Source organism: Pezoporus wallicus, unplaced genomic scaffold (assembly GCF_028554395.1).
Source record: "Pezoporus wallicus isolate ANWC-B61680 ecotype Strahan unplaced genomic scaffold, APGP_CSIRO_Pwel_v1 contig_12044, whole genome shotgun sequence".
Classification (NCBI taxonomy): Eukaryota; Metazoa; Chordata; class Aves; order Psittaciformes; family Psittacidae; genus Pezoporus; species Pezoporus wallicus.
Window position 1 is genome coordinate 42,456 of NW_026642180.1, and position 16,200 is coordinate 58,655.

The 16,200-nt window shown below is 52.1% G+C and overlaps 1 protein-coding gene across 7 annotated transcripts in view; it reads right to left on the reverse strand.

Moving 5' to 3' along the window:
- The window catches only part of TCF7 (transcription factor 7), a 61,373-nt gene that overhangs the window by 4,921 nt on the left and 40,252 nt on the right, over positions 1–16,200 (reverse strand). For 5 of the 7 annotated variants that reach the window (XM_057428183.1, XM_057428186.1, XM_057428189.1 and 2 more), the window contains exons 4-9: positions 9,806–9,938; positions 7,045–7,135; positions 3,748–3,834; positions 1,839–1,949; positions 1,065–1,227; positions 742–849 (exon numbers count right to left, since the gene is read on the reverse strand). In XM_057428183.1, the coding sequence (XP_057284166.1) occupies positions 742–849; positions 1,065–1,227; positions 1,839–1,949; positions 3,748–3,834; positions 7,045–7,135; positions 9,806–9,938 (693 nt within the window). The remainder of the gene's footprint in view (positions 1–741; positions 850–1,064; positions 1,228–1,838; positions 1,950–3,747; positions 3,835–7,044; positions 7,136–9,805; positions 9,939–16,200) is intronic. The other 2 variants (XM_057428184.1, XM_057428190.1) reach the window with 1 other exon arrangement.

A 16,200-nucleotide genomic window follows, 5' to 3' on the forward strand; every position in this document is an offset into this window, starting at 1 on the left:
GGGCTGCCTTTGACCTCTGACTCTATGACTTCTTGTGGTTTGAGTGAAGGTGGAAAGCTCTGAGCTGCGGTGAGCTTTTTCTTCAGTGTGGGAGCAACTGTATTTCCTGCCTGATATCCGCATCATGTGCTGCACAAGTGACCTACATTCCTCCTCCTCCTTCCTGCTCGAGCTCCAGAGAGAAAAGCATCTCTTACGACAACCACAAGACTCGAAGCAGCTTCTTGCCAGTGCTGGGAGAGCCAATGGGCACCTCTGGAGCCCACCGTCCTCTGGATGCATCTTCTGGAGAGAGGAACCAGCCCTTGCCAAGAGGAAGGACGCTATGGGATGGAGATTTCCATGGAGGGTGTACTTCATCTTGGAGGATGATGGTGTCTTGCTGTCATGATGCTGCTGCCCTTCAGATGTTGCCACATTTGGTGCTTCTCTAAGGGCAGCTCTGGAGGGCAGCAGCATCCAGCACTGATCCTGCAAAGCTGCATATGGATGCTGAGCTCCTGCTCTGTGCTTGTAAGGAGGCAGGGACATTGTGCTGCTGCAGGGAAATGCAGGCTGGGGGTGCCCCATGACTTCTGCTCTTTCTGCATCATCTTTGTCCCCTTTTTGGGGTGGTTTTGGTCTGTTTTGGCATTACCAGGGACAGGTGGGTTGTTTGGCAAACCCCAGTTGTCAGCCCCCCACCCCGGGTCACTGCAGCCCATGCCATAGGGAGGGGACCCGACCAGAGCAGCCACTCACGTAGTTGTCCCTGGCAGACCAGCCGGGGTAGAGCTGCATGTGGAGCTGCCGTTCCTTGCGAGCCAATTCATAGTACTTGGCCTGCTCCTCTCGGGACAGCGCGTGCCACTGCAAGGACAAGTGACAGTGAGATATGGCCCCACTGTCCCCCCCACTGCCCATCCCACCATGGCCACCCCGCTCCTGAGCACATCCGACTCCATGTGTTCAAGGGATAAGAGCAGCCGGTTTTGAAAGCAAGATGATTGTTACGTGCTTAAGAGCAGGTGCAAGGGATGGGGATGCTGCACTGGGGTGATGGTGCTGAGCCCCCGTGTCCTTACCCTCCGCCCCAGGATCTGGTTGATGGCGGCGCTCTCTTTCAGGGTGCACTCGGCAATGACTTTCGCCCGCATTTCTTTCATATACAACATGAAAGCATTCAGGGGCTTCTTGATAGTGGGCTTCTTGGCTTCCTTCTCTCTCTTTGGTTCTGGTTGAGGTTTCCTTGGTAGGACCAAAGGAGGAGTTGTGAGCATCAGGTGCCTCCAGCCTGGCTGCCTGGTGACACCAAGCTCTAAAGACTCAATACCAAACCAACCCGATGGGGGGACCTGAAATCTGCACCCTGGACACGTGCTGCTGCCTGATGCAGGCAGAGCTCAGTGTTCATCCACCCGCAAGCATTAACAGTGATAAATTAAATGGGTATTAAAGCATTAATGCTGTTGAACCCTGCTGGCTCAACTTCCAGCTTCTCAGGGGGGGAGCTTCTAACAGTATTCCAATAACTAAAAAAGGCTGACAAGAAATCTGGAGAGGGGCTTTTTATAAGGGCCTGTAGGGACAGGCCAAGGGGAATGGCTTTAACCTGCCAGAGGGGAGACTGAGATGAGCTCTTAGGCAGAAGCTCTTCCCTGTGAGGGTGCTGAGGCGCTGGCACAGGGTGCCCAGAGAAGCTGTGGCTGCCCCATCCCTGGCAGTGTTCAAGGCCAGGTTGGACACAGGGGCTTGGAGCAAGCTGCTCTAGTGGAAGGTGTCCCTGCCCGTGGCAGGGGTTTGGAACTAGATGAGCTTTAAGATCCTTTCCAACCCAAACCATGACTCTATGAACTCACATGTTCCGGTCATAGTGCTCCATCTCTTGCTTGCCGGAATGGGGCACGATGGCGGGGTGCGGGATGCCGGTGGTGTGCATGCCAGAGCCCAGCATCAGCGGGTGAGTGAACCTGCAACAGAGAGCAGATGAGCTGGCCGGGAGGGCTGTGCTGGGAATGCTCGGGATGCTGGGGCAGCCGGAGCGGCGTCTCACGAGCTGGCACTCTGACGAGGCAGAAGCAGACAGGAAAGCAAAGGACATGGAAAGCAAACCCGTGAGTGCTACGATGCTGGTGCAGGGCAGGCAGCTGCCCACCAGCACTGGGTTGCCCCCAGTGGTGGAATGAGGCTGGAAAGAGTCTGGGTGCTGCCATGAGGAAGCCTGATCAGGAGCCAGCCCCACTGAGATCAAGGGTGCTTTCAACCAGTGGTTTCAGCTACTCAGATCTCTGTTGTTGCAATATCTTATGAGCACTGCAGAAAGGAACAACAAACTCAACCCAGGTTTGGATGGGAGAGATTAGGACCACCCTGCACCTTTCTTTTAACAGAAGCAGCATGAGTCTGAACATGAACCGAACTGCAACTCTAGGAGGTGCACCTTCCCTAAGCAACGCTCTCCACCAACACGGCTCTGAGATCATGAGAGGTCTCACTAGCTTTCAGGCTTCATTAGCTCCCTCGAGAGTTTCAGAGGGTAAAGCCAGCGCAGCCAGCTTTGCCAAGCTTGCCACGTTATGACTGCAGCTTGAGATGGCAGAATTGCCCATGGGAGATGAACTGTTCGTTAGATATGCTGGCACAGAAAGAAAAGCTGTTTAATTGACTCCACCAGCACAGTCTGATCCTTATCTGACCAGGTGTACTTTTAGGGCTGCAGCAGGGCTGCAAAACCCATCCCAAATCCTGCAAGCAGGAGCTCCTGTGCTGGGCTCAGGAGGCTGATGGCCTCCAAAGGGAACCGTTAGCTCCTTTCTAGCCTTCATCATCAAGGCTGGGCAAAGCGATGCCCCAGTGAGTAAGGAGGGCTGGCAGCGTCCCTCACCTCTGCTGCAGGGCTAAGGGGCTGCCTGGATCCAGGGATGCATGGATGGAGGTTTTTGCATGGCTAAGGGTTTGCATGGTTTTCCTGTGGGAAACCTCCGCTAATGGCTCTTCAGGACAACACAAAGCAGAAGCAAAAGCTGCTGTGTGAGCACATGTGGTGTGCACAGGCATCCCTAGTGCTGCTCACTGGGACATCGCTGGGCTCTGGGTGTATTTACAGAGGGCAGTATTTGGTCCTGGGTGACCACAAACTTGCAGTATGAATGGTGCTTTGCTACGTGGCTCAACCCACCCACTATTTAAGGCAGGTTGTGCTGCAGGGCCACGTCCTTGCAGGGAAAAGCAAGGCAGTGACATGGTCACCTCCTGCTGACCCCTTCCCATGTGCAGGGTCCAGCCCATGCTCTCTGCCTGATGATGGGATGGGGAAGGTGGAAGCTGCACTTCAGTCTCAGAGAGCTGACTTGTGCTGATGGGAGGACAGCAGATCACTGCCCGCTGCCTGTCCTGCTTCAAAGGCTCAGAGCAAGTAACACAGATCAGTCCCCGCAGAGCAAAACTCAGTGGTGTGGCAGCAGGGGTATATTCAGGCTTAGGATTGTGACAAGGAGCAAAATCCTGAGCAATGGATTTCACCCCATTTTCCCAATGGTGAGCTGAAGACAGGGGTTTCTGCTGATTAAACCTCAGTCACTGCATCCTCCTGGGATGCTCCATGTTCCCCTGTGCACCCTTTGGACCAGACAATGCCTAAAACCTCCTTCTCTTCCCATGGCTGCCACGGGAAGCGTGTGGCCGTGGTCTGCTGCAAGCTCCATTGCACACACTGCAAGCTGCGAGCAGGGCCGAGCTGCTGCCCTGTCTCACACAGCTCATACTCACCTGGAGAAAGAAGCCCCAGCAGAAAGCGCTGACGAATACGGCTGCCTAAATCCACATGACGGGAGCGGATAGACAGACTGGCTCTGCCTGGGATCAGGAAGAAAGAGTCTATAAAGTACCCACAGCTACGTGGTGTCTCCTAAAGATTCTCTTTGCTAAGGGGACTTGGAGCACCGATGCCCCAGCTCTGACTGGTGGGATGCTCCTGGTGTCCCCTGGGCTTTAAGGCGCAGGATTTGGGCTTTATTTTGGGAGAAGCTGGGCCTCCCTGCAAAGCTCGGATCCAAATGACCCCCCCCTCCATCCCTGATGCAGTAACTGCAGCACTGAGCTTATCCTGTTAACACGCAAAATGCAGAGGTGTGCTGAAGGATTAGGACATGTGGCTACCATACAGAAGGAGTTGCTTAAAAGACCACAGTTAGACCAAAAAACCCTAAAGCGTGGTCAGAGCCTCTCTCTGTGTGGTGCACAAGAGACTGCATGGTCATGGGCTGCACTGGGAGGATGCCCAAGGACAGGAATGGAGAGTAAGCACCTTGCCCGTGCTTTATAAATGCTCTGATTTCCCCAGTGCATCATTTTAAGGATGCCCATCATTTTTAAACACACCAAAACCTCAGTCCTACCTTTCTTTTCAAAGCCATTTCATACTGGGGACCAGGCATGTACCAGACTGGAGCTGGGAATTATTCCTGAGGTAGTAAAATAACTATGCAGGAAGTTCCTTGTTGTTCCCAGTGAGGGAACCCCCCTTGTTTTCATACGGAGATAGCTCAAAAACACCCAGGCTTGTTCTGCAAACCTGACAGAAGATGCTCCCAGCCTAAAACTGTGCATAGAAACTGGGGTGACCAAGGAGGGCACGATGAGGTGCTTAAATCCATGCTCATGCTCATGCTCCCTCCAGCCAGCCTGCATAAAGCTGTGCTTAAGACCAGCATCGGCTATTTTCAGCTCTAACAAGCAATAAAAAAAGCCCATTATCATTAAGTGCAGTGCCTTGCAACGAGCTCCTGGATGCCAGGGATTTTTCAGGGCTAAAGATAGTTTCTGCCCTGAAGAGGAATAACGACAGGCCCTTGAGCTTTGCTGGGGAGGAGGGTTTCTGTTTGTGCTGCTCCGGGAGCTGCTGTGTCTTGGCTTGAGCGGATCTGTGTGCAGGAAAGGCTGTGTTTACACCCTGCCAGGCAGAAGCCCTCTCCCACCCCTTAGATGTCGGCGGGTATAAACACCCCAACAAACAGCCAAGTGCTACCCAGCATCGGGAAGCTGAAACACCCTTTGAAGTCAAAGGCGGCTGCCCCAGGGCTGAGAAAACACTCGGAACTCATCCAGAAGCGACACACGGTACTGCAGAGCTGGGATGCAGGGATAGAAAAGGGCACTGGCGGCTTCATCCAGCCTGAGTCTGACGTGCAAATGAATGCAAGGGCTAAACCAGTCCCTAATGGTTGGGAATGCGTGATTACGGCTGTGTCACCCGGTGATAGGAGGGGAAAAAGACATGGGATGGGCATGGAAGGGCTGCAGTGGCATTGGCACTGCTTGGAGCGGGTGAGGGACATGGTTCACAGGCTCCTGGGTGATGTTTGCTGCCAGGCTCCCGTGAGCAAAACTCACCTGACTGGACTTGGAGGCTTTTATCTGACTGTCATCCCAGTTAATTACAGAGGGTGACTGCAGCTCCTCCTCCTGAGTGCTCAGTGAGAACAAACCCCATTTCTGAGCAGATCCTGGAGGAAAAGCTGCTTCCTGCACATGGCACCGGCTAAAGCATCCCCAGCACAACCATCCTGCACTCAGCCCCTGCTGCCTGCTGCATGGGGGTCAGTGCTGCCACAACCCTTCTATGCTTTGGTGCTTCTGCACCCAACCACAGTGAGCCTCAGCTGAGCACTGGGCACATCAGGAGTGGTTTTGGGGCTCTCTCCATAAATCTGGGGCAGGCAAAGGGGTAAGCAAAGGCTCTGTTATAGACACGTGTGCTTTGAGGTGCTGCTCTCTGCTCCACCAGGCCGTTGGCTGCTTTACTGTATCTGCTCTATTAGTCACTCCTGAACGTGTCTGACGAGGTTGCTTGAGGATGCCAAACCCCTGCAATGCTAGAGTAGCTCTCAGCAATACAAAACCCCTCTCACACCAAGCAACCAACCTGTGCAAACCAGGCTTCCTTCCCAGGGCTGCCCCCAACAGCATCCCACCCCACGAGTGGACCCTGCATTTGGCAAACAGTCTCCTTCCTCACCCCAAACTCTTGCTTTCATGTTACAGCACAGTCACCCCAGTACTTGTTTTTCCTGAGGATGAATCACATCGTGTGAGGAGTTAAATCATCGCCCAAGAGTAGCAGATTTAGCACAGAAGGCAAAATGTAATCTCTTTGAAGCCAAGCTCCGTATCAAAGGCCTCAGCCTCTGTTTCCTTGTGGTTAAATATCTGGAACATGAGATTCACAAACAAAACAAACCAAAAAGCTAACATTTTACTTTGTGTTTTAATACGCTTCGCCTCTCCCATTCTGCAATACCTGCTTGTACCTGGAGGTCTCTGCTGGGCTTTGCTGGGGATCTGCCTGCCCCACAGTCACCTTCTCCATATTCTCCCCCTGTCCTGGCCACCCCAAATCACTGCCTGCAGCCACCAAGCTCCCCACAAGCTTCTACAAGGCCCCTGTGTCACTGATGGGCATGAAAATTCACCTGAAGAGTAACCAGACCAGCTCTCTCCATGTCCTTACCATCAGGGTGACAAAAGCCAGGGGCAATGACCACAGAGCACAAACTGATGCATTTTTAACTCATGTCCCTGGGGCAGGTTTCTCAATGGGCTCCGCTGTGTGTCAGACCCTGAGAAGCACTGTGGCTGAGCGGATGCAGCATCCCACTGGATTACACTGTGCCAGTGGCATGCTCAAGGAAAGCACTGTTTGTGCTGAAAACCCCAGTGAGGAGAAAATTACCTCCTACTTAAAAAGAGAGGCTTTTGTGTGATTAAGAGAGGTGGGTAGAAAGCTCTCCCTGGGTTTCCTAATCCGCACAGGCAGATAGATGTAAGGCAGCAGACAGTTCTGAATCAGGCAGGTTGTAACCCTGCTTCAAGCATACTCCAGCTGGGACAAAGCCTTCAGCCTCTCCAGAGATGTCTTTAAAACAACTCTAAATCCTGCTCCCCACCATGCAGCATACGGGAGGGATGGAGAAGGGTGAAAGCACCGTGGAGGTTACAGAGAATGGCTGCACATTTGTTCCTTGCATGGAGCAGCCAGTAGGGCTGGGGCTGAGCCCCTACACTCACCATCCCATCGACGGCGTGATCTGTCCGACTCCACCGGGAGGGAGGGGATAAAATCCGGGGATGTCTGAGGTCTGGGATGGACGGTGCACCCCTGGAAGAAGGGAGAAGGGAAAAGGAGGTGAGCTGGACCCAGCACCATGCACCCCAGCTGACCCAAACGGCTCCTGACCCCCTGACTGCTCCATCTACGGGCACTCGTGGGCAGCAGGGAATGCATGTGAAATAGGTGTCTGCAAGCAGCAGGATATTGTAATTGCCCTTTTTATTGCTGTGGTTCTCTCTGGGGGGATGTGCTGGGTCAGCCGTGTTGCTGCAGAATCACAAACACTCATAATGTGATGGAGAAGGCAGGTCTGCTCCTGCACAAGCAGCATCCCTGCTCCGGGCTACCCTGAAGCCAAGCAGCAGCTTGCTTTGGTAAGGATCTGATGGACTCCAGACATCCCCGTGCCCTTCCAGACTGCCTCTTCAGGGGCATAACTGATGGTCAAAGCCATTCCTACACCCCTTTCAGTCATCACCTTCCTTCCCATCAGTCATCCCTAGGACCCCCTAGGAGTGGCCAGTGGGGATGCTCCAGCAGCACCTCTGCTATCTCGATTCTATACCATAAGTCCTTGCTCAAAGCAATCATTTCACGAGCTCTGTGGGTGCCAAGGAAGAGTGGAGGTGGGTACGGTGCCAACTGGGAATTCACCCTTCACACGGGGAATCCCTGTGTGATCTTCAAAGCTGCTGGCACGGGTGGCATGGCCAGAGGAGACAGCCACAGCTCCTATTTGGACTTGAAAACAGCCTGGGGGCTGCGGGTGGGACTCAGACAACCAGCAAAGGAGCCTCCAGATAAGCACCAGACTGGAAACTGGAGCTGAGCTCTTGTGCAGCATCCTGTAATGCTGGCAGCTACAGAGCCTCTGAGCAAATATCATGTACAGAGATTGTCCAGCAGCTGTCCTGAGCAATAAATGCACTGGATAAATGGGTGAGTAGCTGCAAGCAGTTTAAGCCTGGATTATTCTCCTGGGTGTATTAATGATAAATTATGATTTAGGAATGACACCAGCAGATTCCAAGCATCTTATTAGGAGGCAACTAAAATAAATACATAATCAAATTGAAAGGAAGATGAATAGCATGAGATTTATGTACAGCTGTGCTTAAGTGGGATGCAGCAGCCCACTGAAGGTCAGACAAATCCAGCCTCCACATTAGGCAGCTGCCAAGATTTCCTGGTATTTGCACCTCCAACAAGTTGTGTGAGCCAGAGCACCAGTTCTTCTCGCTAGCCCAGTGGCTGGGCACCAGCCACTGACTCAGAAGATCCTGCTTGTACTTCCTTGTCTGCGTGTCCTTGGGCTACTGTGAAGTACTTTAAAGGGATGCTGTGAGAATGAGTAGATGGTGACTCGCAAGTGCTTGCACTGGCTGATAATGGGGGGTATTTCAGGGATGGGACACATCCAAGATGAGTGGGGAAGGAAACCTTCAACCCAGCAGTGCAGGGATGGGGCATGCAAAGTTAGCAAGCTGCACCCCAGAGACAGGTCCCAGCTGAGGACAATTGTCTGAACCTCTTCACAAACAGGACTGGGGATGTCTCTGGGATGGACAGACTCCCCCCGCCCCTGTAAATGTACAGGGTAAACAGGAAAGGGGAGACTGGAAAGAAAACCAGGATGTACCTGGGTATCTCTTACACTGGACCTAAATCCTCCCCATCAGCATCCCTGACAAGTCCAGGACATGACCTCTGCATTCAGACCAGGGATAATTCAGCCTGTCCTCCAGCCAGGAGCATCCTCAATCCCCACTCTTTTATCAGTGATATTAACTCACTGAAGCTGATTATCTCTGGGATAGTTTGGATCCAAACCTTTGCCTTTGCCCAGATCACAGCTGTTCACTTTATGCCTCTGTTTTCACACTGATTTCTGGGCTGTGATGGACCCTGAATCCCTTCCTGAATGTAGTCTGACACAAACCCATGAATTCACTTGCTTTCACCTGAAATCAAGACCAAGTTTGTGCAGAAACCTGCGTAATCTGAACAGATGTTGAAAGATCCTGTTGCACTAATGTAAGGTTGAGATTTTTGATTGTAATGTAAGGTTTGATTTTACACTCAGCTTGCCAGTAACCCACGAAGAACAATGGGCTGGGGTGGATTCCTGTGCACATACCTATAATTCACAGTGAATTAACCTCGACCTACTGTACTTTCCTTTGCAGCCTCACGAGCCAATTGACGTGTCCTGCACTCGCACAGGAACCCAAAGAGCCAAACTGTGTGACAACCACATAACGTGTGGCTACAGACACACACATGTAACAATCCAGGCAGCTATCAGACACCCATCCTATTTAGTCAAAATATTTCCTGTTTCAAGCATTTATTTTCTCAAAATGACAACCTGACAACAGTTTGGGTATGAGTCAAAGGAAAGATTACTTTCCATTTTCTGGTTGACTCTTACGCATCACCTTGCAGGCTCTGGTCTGGTCCCAGGCTACAGGACAGCTTGCACAGAGAACTGAGCACATTTGATCAGCAGGGTTGGGGTTTCTGATGTCAAACTCCTCCTGACCACGATTACAAAGCATTACCAATGAGCTAAATAAACTATTGCTGAGCACTGCCCCAGCTCACCAAAGCTCTTGTCTTCTCCCATTGATTTGGGAGCAGGATGGTGACAGCCTTGGTCTCAGTGGTCCCCAGCACTGTCCCCCCTCCCATCATGCAGGTCCCCAGTGGTGCCATTACCTTGCTTCTGGTTGATGTCAGCGGGCAAGTGGGGCGAGTGGGAGCCGTGGCTGAAATGGTCGTTGCTGTAAGGGATGAGCGGGGTGAGCGGGTGGACGCCGTGCGATGGCTGCACAACAGGAACCTTGTTGGACTGCAAGACACAAGGAGGGAGAGGGCTCAGAAGCTGTCAGGCTCCGTGAGCAAGGAGGGACAGAGCCCTTTGCAGTCGTGTTGTTACAAGTGAGGCTGGGAATTATCCTAAGTCCCCAGTGACTCTCCAGGACAAGGCAGAGAATGAATGCTCTTGCCCACCTAAATAAACACTATAGCTTCCTGCAAGAAAAACCCATAAATGAAGCAATGACAGCAGCTGAACACAACTGCTTGGGCAGGGGGAAACCAGCTCCAATCATAGAATCACAGAATTATGGAATGGCTTGGGTTGGAAGGGACCTTAAAGCTCATCCAGTTCCAACCCCTGCCACTGGCAGGGACACCTTCCATTAGAGCAGCTTGCTCCAAGCCCCTGTATCCAACTTGGCCTTGAACACTGCCAGGGATGGGGCAGCCACAGCTTCTCTGGACAACCCCATAATACCAATTGGGTAGTAACTTACAACAGCTTTACACCAGTGCTGTGCACTGCTCTTTTTTTTGTCCTTGTGCTACCATGGGGTCTAAATCTGGACTTTCACATCCTGCACATTCACTCTGAAAGCCATGCTTGGGCTTTCCTAAGCGGGACTGGGAGCGCCACGCTGAGGGCAATGCCTTTGAGAATGGGACATGGTCACCCTTGGGATGAAATCCCCATAGGTCCAAGCTCTGGGAGGAGGACTGGAGGGAGCTGAAGCAGTGTTGGGGATGCAACAAACCCCCTTGTAGCTACTCCTGGTTACACACGGTGAGGCCATTGGAACCCAACATCATTGTAAAAGGTGCTTTTTGGTGAACACAATGGGGAGTATTCCTGTGTGTTGGAGCAGAGGGGGGAACTGTTCAACAGAGCTGTAAGGAAAACACACACACATGCACACACTCACACTGCTGCCTCTGCCAGCCTCCTCGCCTCCAGCGTCTCAAGCTGCTTCCTACATGCCCGGTTTCGCCCATGGTTGCCTTTAAACTCAAACTGGCTTTGCCTTGGTGGTGGAATGTTAGAATTTGTCCCAGATACATCCAGAAAGAGAAACAGGACCGACAGCACCCCAAAATGGGGAGAAAATGAGCACGGACCAGGCACGACAGCTCTGCAGGGCCTGCGGGTATTGCTGGCCTGACTTCTTGTGTCCCACCAGGACATCTACAGATGATGTGCTGTGTGGCCTTTGGCAAGTCATTTATGATCTATAAAAGGACGACTGAGGAAAATGCAGGCCCTCTCTAGAAGGAAATGAGAGGCCTAGTTACCCCAGAGAAGGCTGAGTTACTCAGTGACCTTTCTGCCTCAGTCTTCCCCAGCAAGAGTTCCAGCCACACTGCTCAAGTTACAGAAGGCAAAGGCAGGGACTGGGAGAATGGAGAACAGCCCCTCTCTAAGAGAAGACCATGTTTGAGAACATCTAAAGAACCTGAGGTGCACAAGTCCATGGGACATGACAAGATGTATCCGTGGGTCCTGAGGGAACTGGTGGATGCATTTGCTAAGCTGCTGTCCATCGTATCTGAGAAGCTGTAGCACATGGAAACTAAGGATGTGATTGATTGGTGACATCCAACCCAAACCATTCTATGATCTACCTGAACTTGTGCAAAGTGTTTGACACTGTCCCGCATAACATCCTTGTCTCTAAACTGGAGAGACATGGATATGACGGATGGACCACTCAGTGGATATGGAATTGGCTGGATGACTGCACTCAGAGACCTGCAGTGAGCAGCTCCGTGTCCAAGTGGAGACCAGTGGCAAGTGGTTCTGTGATCTCTGGGCTTGATTCAGGGGTGCCTTTCACTTTGGTAATGATTCTGCTCAGGCACAGTGAGCACACAATGCCAGTTGGCTTTGGTGGAGGTGGAGCGGCCAGAGCTGATGGCTCTGGAGGACCTGTCCTGGACCTCTCCTTGCTGCTCTGAGTTGCTTGCACAGCAGCCCAAGAGCCCTGGGCAAGTCCTGTGTTTTGCATCCCTACTCCAAGGAGGAAACCCATGAAGCGGAAAGGAAAACAGACCGATGGAGATGCTGCTTTACATCTGTCTATCCCACAAAGGCTGCTCATGCAAATAAAAACCAAGAGGCATGAAGGTTTGCATTCAAGAATGAGTGAAAACCCTAATCCCTGATGCTTACCAGGTGTAGATTTACAGCATACAGCGGGATACTGGGAATGTGATTCCCCTCCCAGCACAAACTGGGGTGGTACAGTCCTGCAGCAGGGCCACAGCTATGTGGGTTTTCCATCAAGAGTGGCTCTGGGTTGGTTCCTGCTTAGTTAAATATACGTTTGTAGCTTTGAGCTTTTACTATTCTTGCCCAAGAAATGAGATGAAGAAGAGCTTTTCAGTGATATTCCTAAAAGTAGCCATGGTTTAGCCTATTTAAGAGCCAGAAAGCCTAAATTAGGGATATGCAGTTCTATGTGTACATTGTACCGTGGCACTGGAGCAGAATGAGCTCCATGCTAAGCTGCTTTGAAAACCTTGGCTTAAGCATTTCAAAGTGGGGCAGATCTTTCCTCCTCATTTGCACCATGCCTGATCCAATGCACAGCACCAGCCACCAGCCTCGCTGTCTGATGACTGGTAACAACTTCTGGAGCAATGACAGAAGACACAGACCACTACAAAGGCAGCTGAACAGTCCTGATACCGATCCACAGGATACCTCAACAGTGAAAAGCACAGAGCATGTGTGGTTACAGCAAAGGCATGGCCTGTCCTCCTTCTCCATCGAAGCAGAAGGTTGTTAACTTGGCAGTACAATAGACTGCAGCTCAGTTGCTCGGATTTCCCATCAGTTCAGGTGGGAAACAAGATGTTGCACCAGTAAGAAGAGCTGCCCTTTCCCATGTCCCTTTTACATTTACTCTTGCCTTGCTCATTTTCTCCTACTCTTTTAAAGGCATAAAAAGCTGTTGGGGAAGGATGCTTAGGAAGGAGGAAAGACAAAAACTGCAGGCGGCTATTCATCCCCTTCCCACTTCCTCCATTAGGGAGTTTGTTACAGGAATCCATCTCCCACTTGAACCAACCAAGGAAAAAGGAAACGTTGCACAAAGATCTGGAGAAACAGAGGAAACTCCTTCAGTGTTGATCCCTGCTTTAAACACAACTGCTAATGGTTGTGGTCCACGGCCACGTCTGCATCTCCTGGCTGGCTCCAGATGTGCTGTTGCTGCCACACGTGTCTTTGCTGTTAAATCCTACCACATTAACAGAGATCTGCATGGCAGGGAAATGGACTCAATTCCTCTTCTTTCACAAGGTCTAGATTTAATTCCTGCAGCACATGAACTTTGAAGAGGCTTTTCAAAGCCAGAAGCTACCAGCTGACAATGTCTTCTGCCATCAAGATAACCTGATGTGTTTTCTGCTGAGTGGACTGATTTAACTTGAGGGCATTGGTTTAGTGTCCTCTCAGCAGGTCCCCTGGGAGGATGTGGGGTGGTGCTGCTGGGACACCATGGGGATATGCTGTGGTTTGGTAAAGCATCTTCTTGTACCTCTTCCCCAAAGCTGTGTTTTAATACAGCTCAGAGCAGCGGTGACAGAGCTGCTCACTACCCACATCCCCAGATTAACATGGTGCCCAGCATCATGGCTCCAACCTCAAGTCACCCCAAGTCATCTGCTGTCCTTCAGTAGCTGTGGAGGGACTGGAAAGGGCTCTGAGGACAGCTTTATCTCATCCCTCCCAGCACAGCCCTTTGAGGGCAGGATGGGGAATTAGCTGTGCCACCTCAGCCTTGCTACAGAAATGAAAAGGCACATTTACAGCAACACTGCAATTGTATTTCCAGAGAGGATGGAGCTGCAGAATGGGGTTTGAAAGCCTGGAGGGACTTCTCCTCTCAGTTTCCTAACTGCAACTGCCCTGAGTGCCCACCTCCCCAGTGAGGGTTGTCCACCCGGGCTGGAGCAGGCACTGATGCTGCAGCGCATCACCTACCAGTGTCATCAGCCCCCATCAACCTTGCTGGGAAGAACAATAATAAGAAAGGCCTGGGAGGGATCAATCCCCCGTGGCACAGAGCACCCTGGCACACGTGCCGCTGGCCAAGGATCACGCTGCGGTTTGCAGCTGGTGGGGTGAGATGAGTCAGGGCACTTTCAGATTGTCCCACACTGCCAGCCCCAAACGCAGTGACTTGAAATAGCCGTGGGGCAAGGGGCCTGGCTGGGGCCAGGAGCTCAGGCTGGCGGTTGTGCCACGCTGGTGGCTGGCACTGACAAGGCAGAGGGAGGTTTTAGCAGCCACCAGTAACCAGCTGTGCCTTGTGTCCATCTGCAGAGTGCAGCCCCTGGAGCTGGTCCTGTCTCAAGAGCAGGGGGGTGGATGGGGTGAGCTCTGAGCACATAGAATCATGGAATGGTTTGGGTTGAAGGGACCTTAAAGCTCATTCAGTTCCAATCGGGCAGGGACACCTTCCACTAGAGCAGCTTGCTCCAAGCCTCTGTGTCCAACCTGGCCTTGAACACTGCCAGGGATGGGGCAGCCACAGCTTCTCTGGGCACCCTGTGCCAGCGCCTCAGCACCTTCACAGGGAAGAGCTTCTGCCTAAGAGCTCACCTCAGTCTCCACTCTGGCAGATTAAAGCCATTCCCTTTGGCCTGCCCTACAGGCCCTTGTCCAAAGCCCCTCTCCAAGGTTCTTGTAGCCCCTTTTAGTTACTGGAAGAGTGCTATAAGGTCTCCCCTCAGCCTTCTCATCTCCAGGCATCTCCATGCTCCCCTGCCTTGCTCGGGTGCCTCAGAGGTGGAAGCCCAGGGTATAGCACACATGCTGCAGGTCACATTCCAGCCCTAAGTTACCCCAAATGTGTGTGCTTTGACGTCACTTCTCAGACAAGGTGAGATGAGTCGACGTGCTGGCTATGAAAAACAAAACCTACAAAGTTTTGCTGCTGATGATTCAAGGAGGAATTCATTCCTTTTCACTGCAGAATGAGTCATTGTGCCACAGAAAGAATGGTGTGAGGTCAAGCTGCACTGAGCATGCACTGCTGCTGGGGAAGGTGCCTGTTACTGGGGGACTGGGCCTTTTGATCCAACAATCAATCCAAATTAGCCATTAGGGATATGTTATTAGGGACTTTATCAGGTGCGTCCCACAGCATCGGATCTGCTCCCGGGAGGGCTCACAGGGCAATGCCATGACCCAAACCCAGCTCTGCACAGTTTCAGGGTACCTCTGAGTTCTAACATCCCCCAGCTCAGGGCCCCAGCCCGTGTCAGCAACACCTTCACCCCTTGCATCCCCGTGGTGCTGCACCGGGAGACGCTGTGGTGAAAGATCACCCCGAGTACACCCTGCAGAGGGTTTGCAAGCGCCGGGGCCGGAGCGCGCGCTCAGCACCCGCCGGGCGCAGGCACCGTCGACTCATTTCTCATCTCAGCAGCTTTCTTCTCCTTTCTCACTTTTGCTGCAGGCCCATGGCCCCAGCCCGCTGCCACAGCACAGAGGAAGCAGGGAAAGTTAAAGCCACCCACACTCAGCCCTGCACCCCTCCAGCAAAGCACAACTGCAGCAGCAGCAGCATCAGCATCTCCCTTGGTCACCCAGTGCGGCTGCAGGACGAGGGCTCGACCTGTCCCTACCCTTAGCACCACCAAAGTTCCTTCATGGACCAGAAGACCACGTCTGCCATGACCAGAAGACATCCATGGCCCCATGCACCCCATTTCCGGTCAGCCCAGAGGTGCTTATGAGCAGTAGTCAAACAAAGGGCAAAGTAATAATCTGCAGCTATTAATTCTTGCAGTAGTTCTGCATATGAATTGCATCAAGAAGCCAACTGGTTTAAGATACACATTGCACACATAGGCAAACACTGGCCTTGCCCAGGTTTTTATCCCTGCGCTCCTTATTTTGTAGATGATGGAGTGTTTCATTCCTCGATTCTTCCTTTTCCCTCTGACTTTTAATAAGGGCCTGCAGGGACAGGACAAGGGGGAAAGGTTTTAAACTGAAAGAGGGTAGATTGAGATGAGATATAAGAAGTTTTTTACTATAAGGTGCTGAGGCGCTGGCACAGGGTGCCCAGAGAAGCTGTGGCTGCCCCATCCCTGGCAGTGTTCAAGGCCAGGCTGGACACAGGGGCTTGGAGCAAGCTGCTCCAGTGGAAGGTGTCCCTGCCCGTGGCAGGGGCTGGAGCTGGGTGAGCTTTAAGGTCTCTTCCATCCCAAACCATTCCATAATTCTATGATTCTACAATTTCTTTCAGCCTTTTTAAAATCCAGCTCTGCCCCTGAGCAGC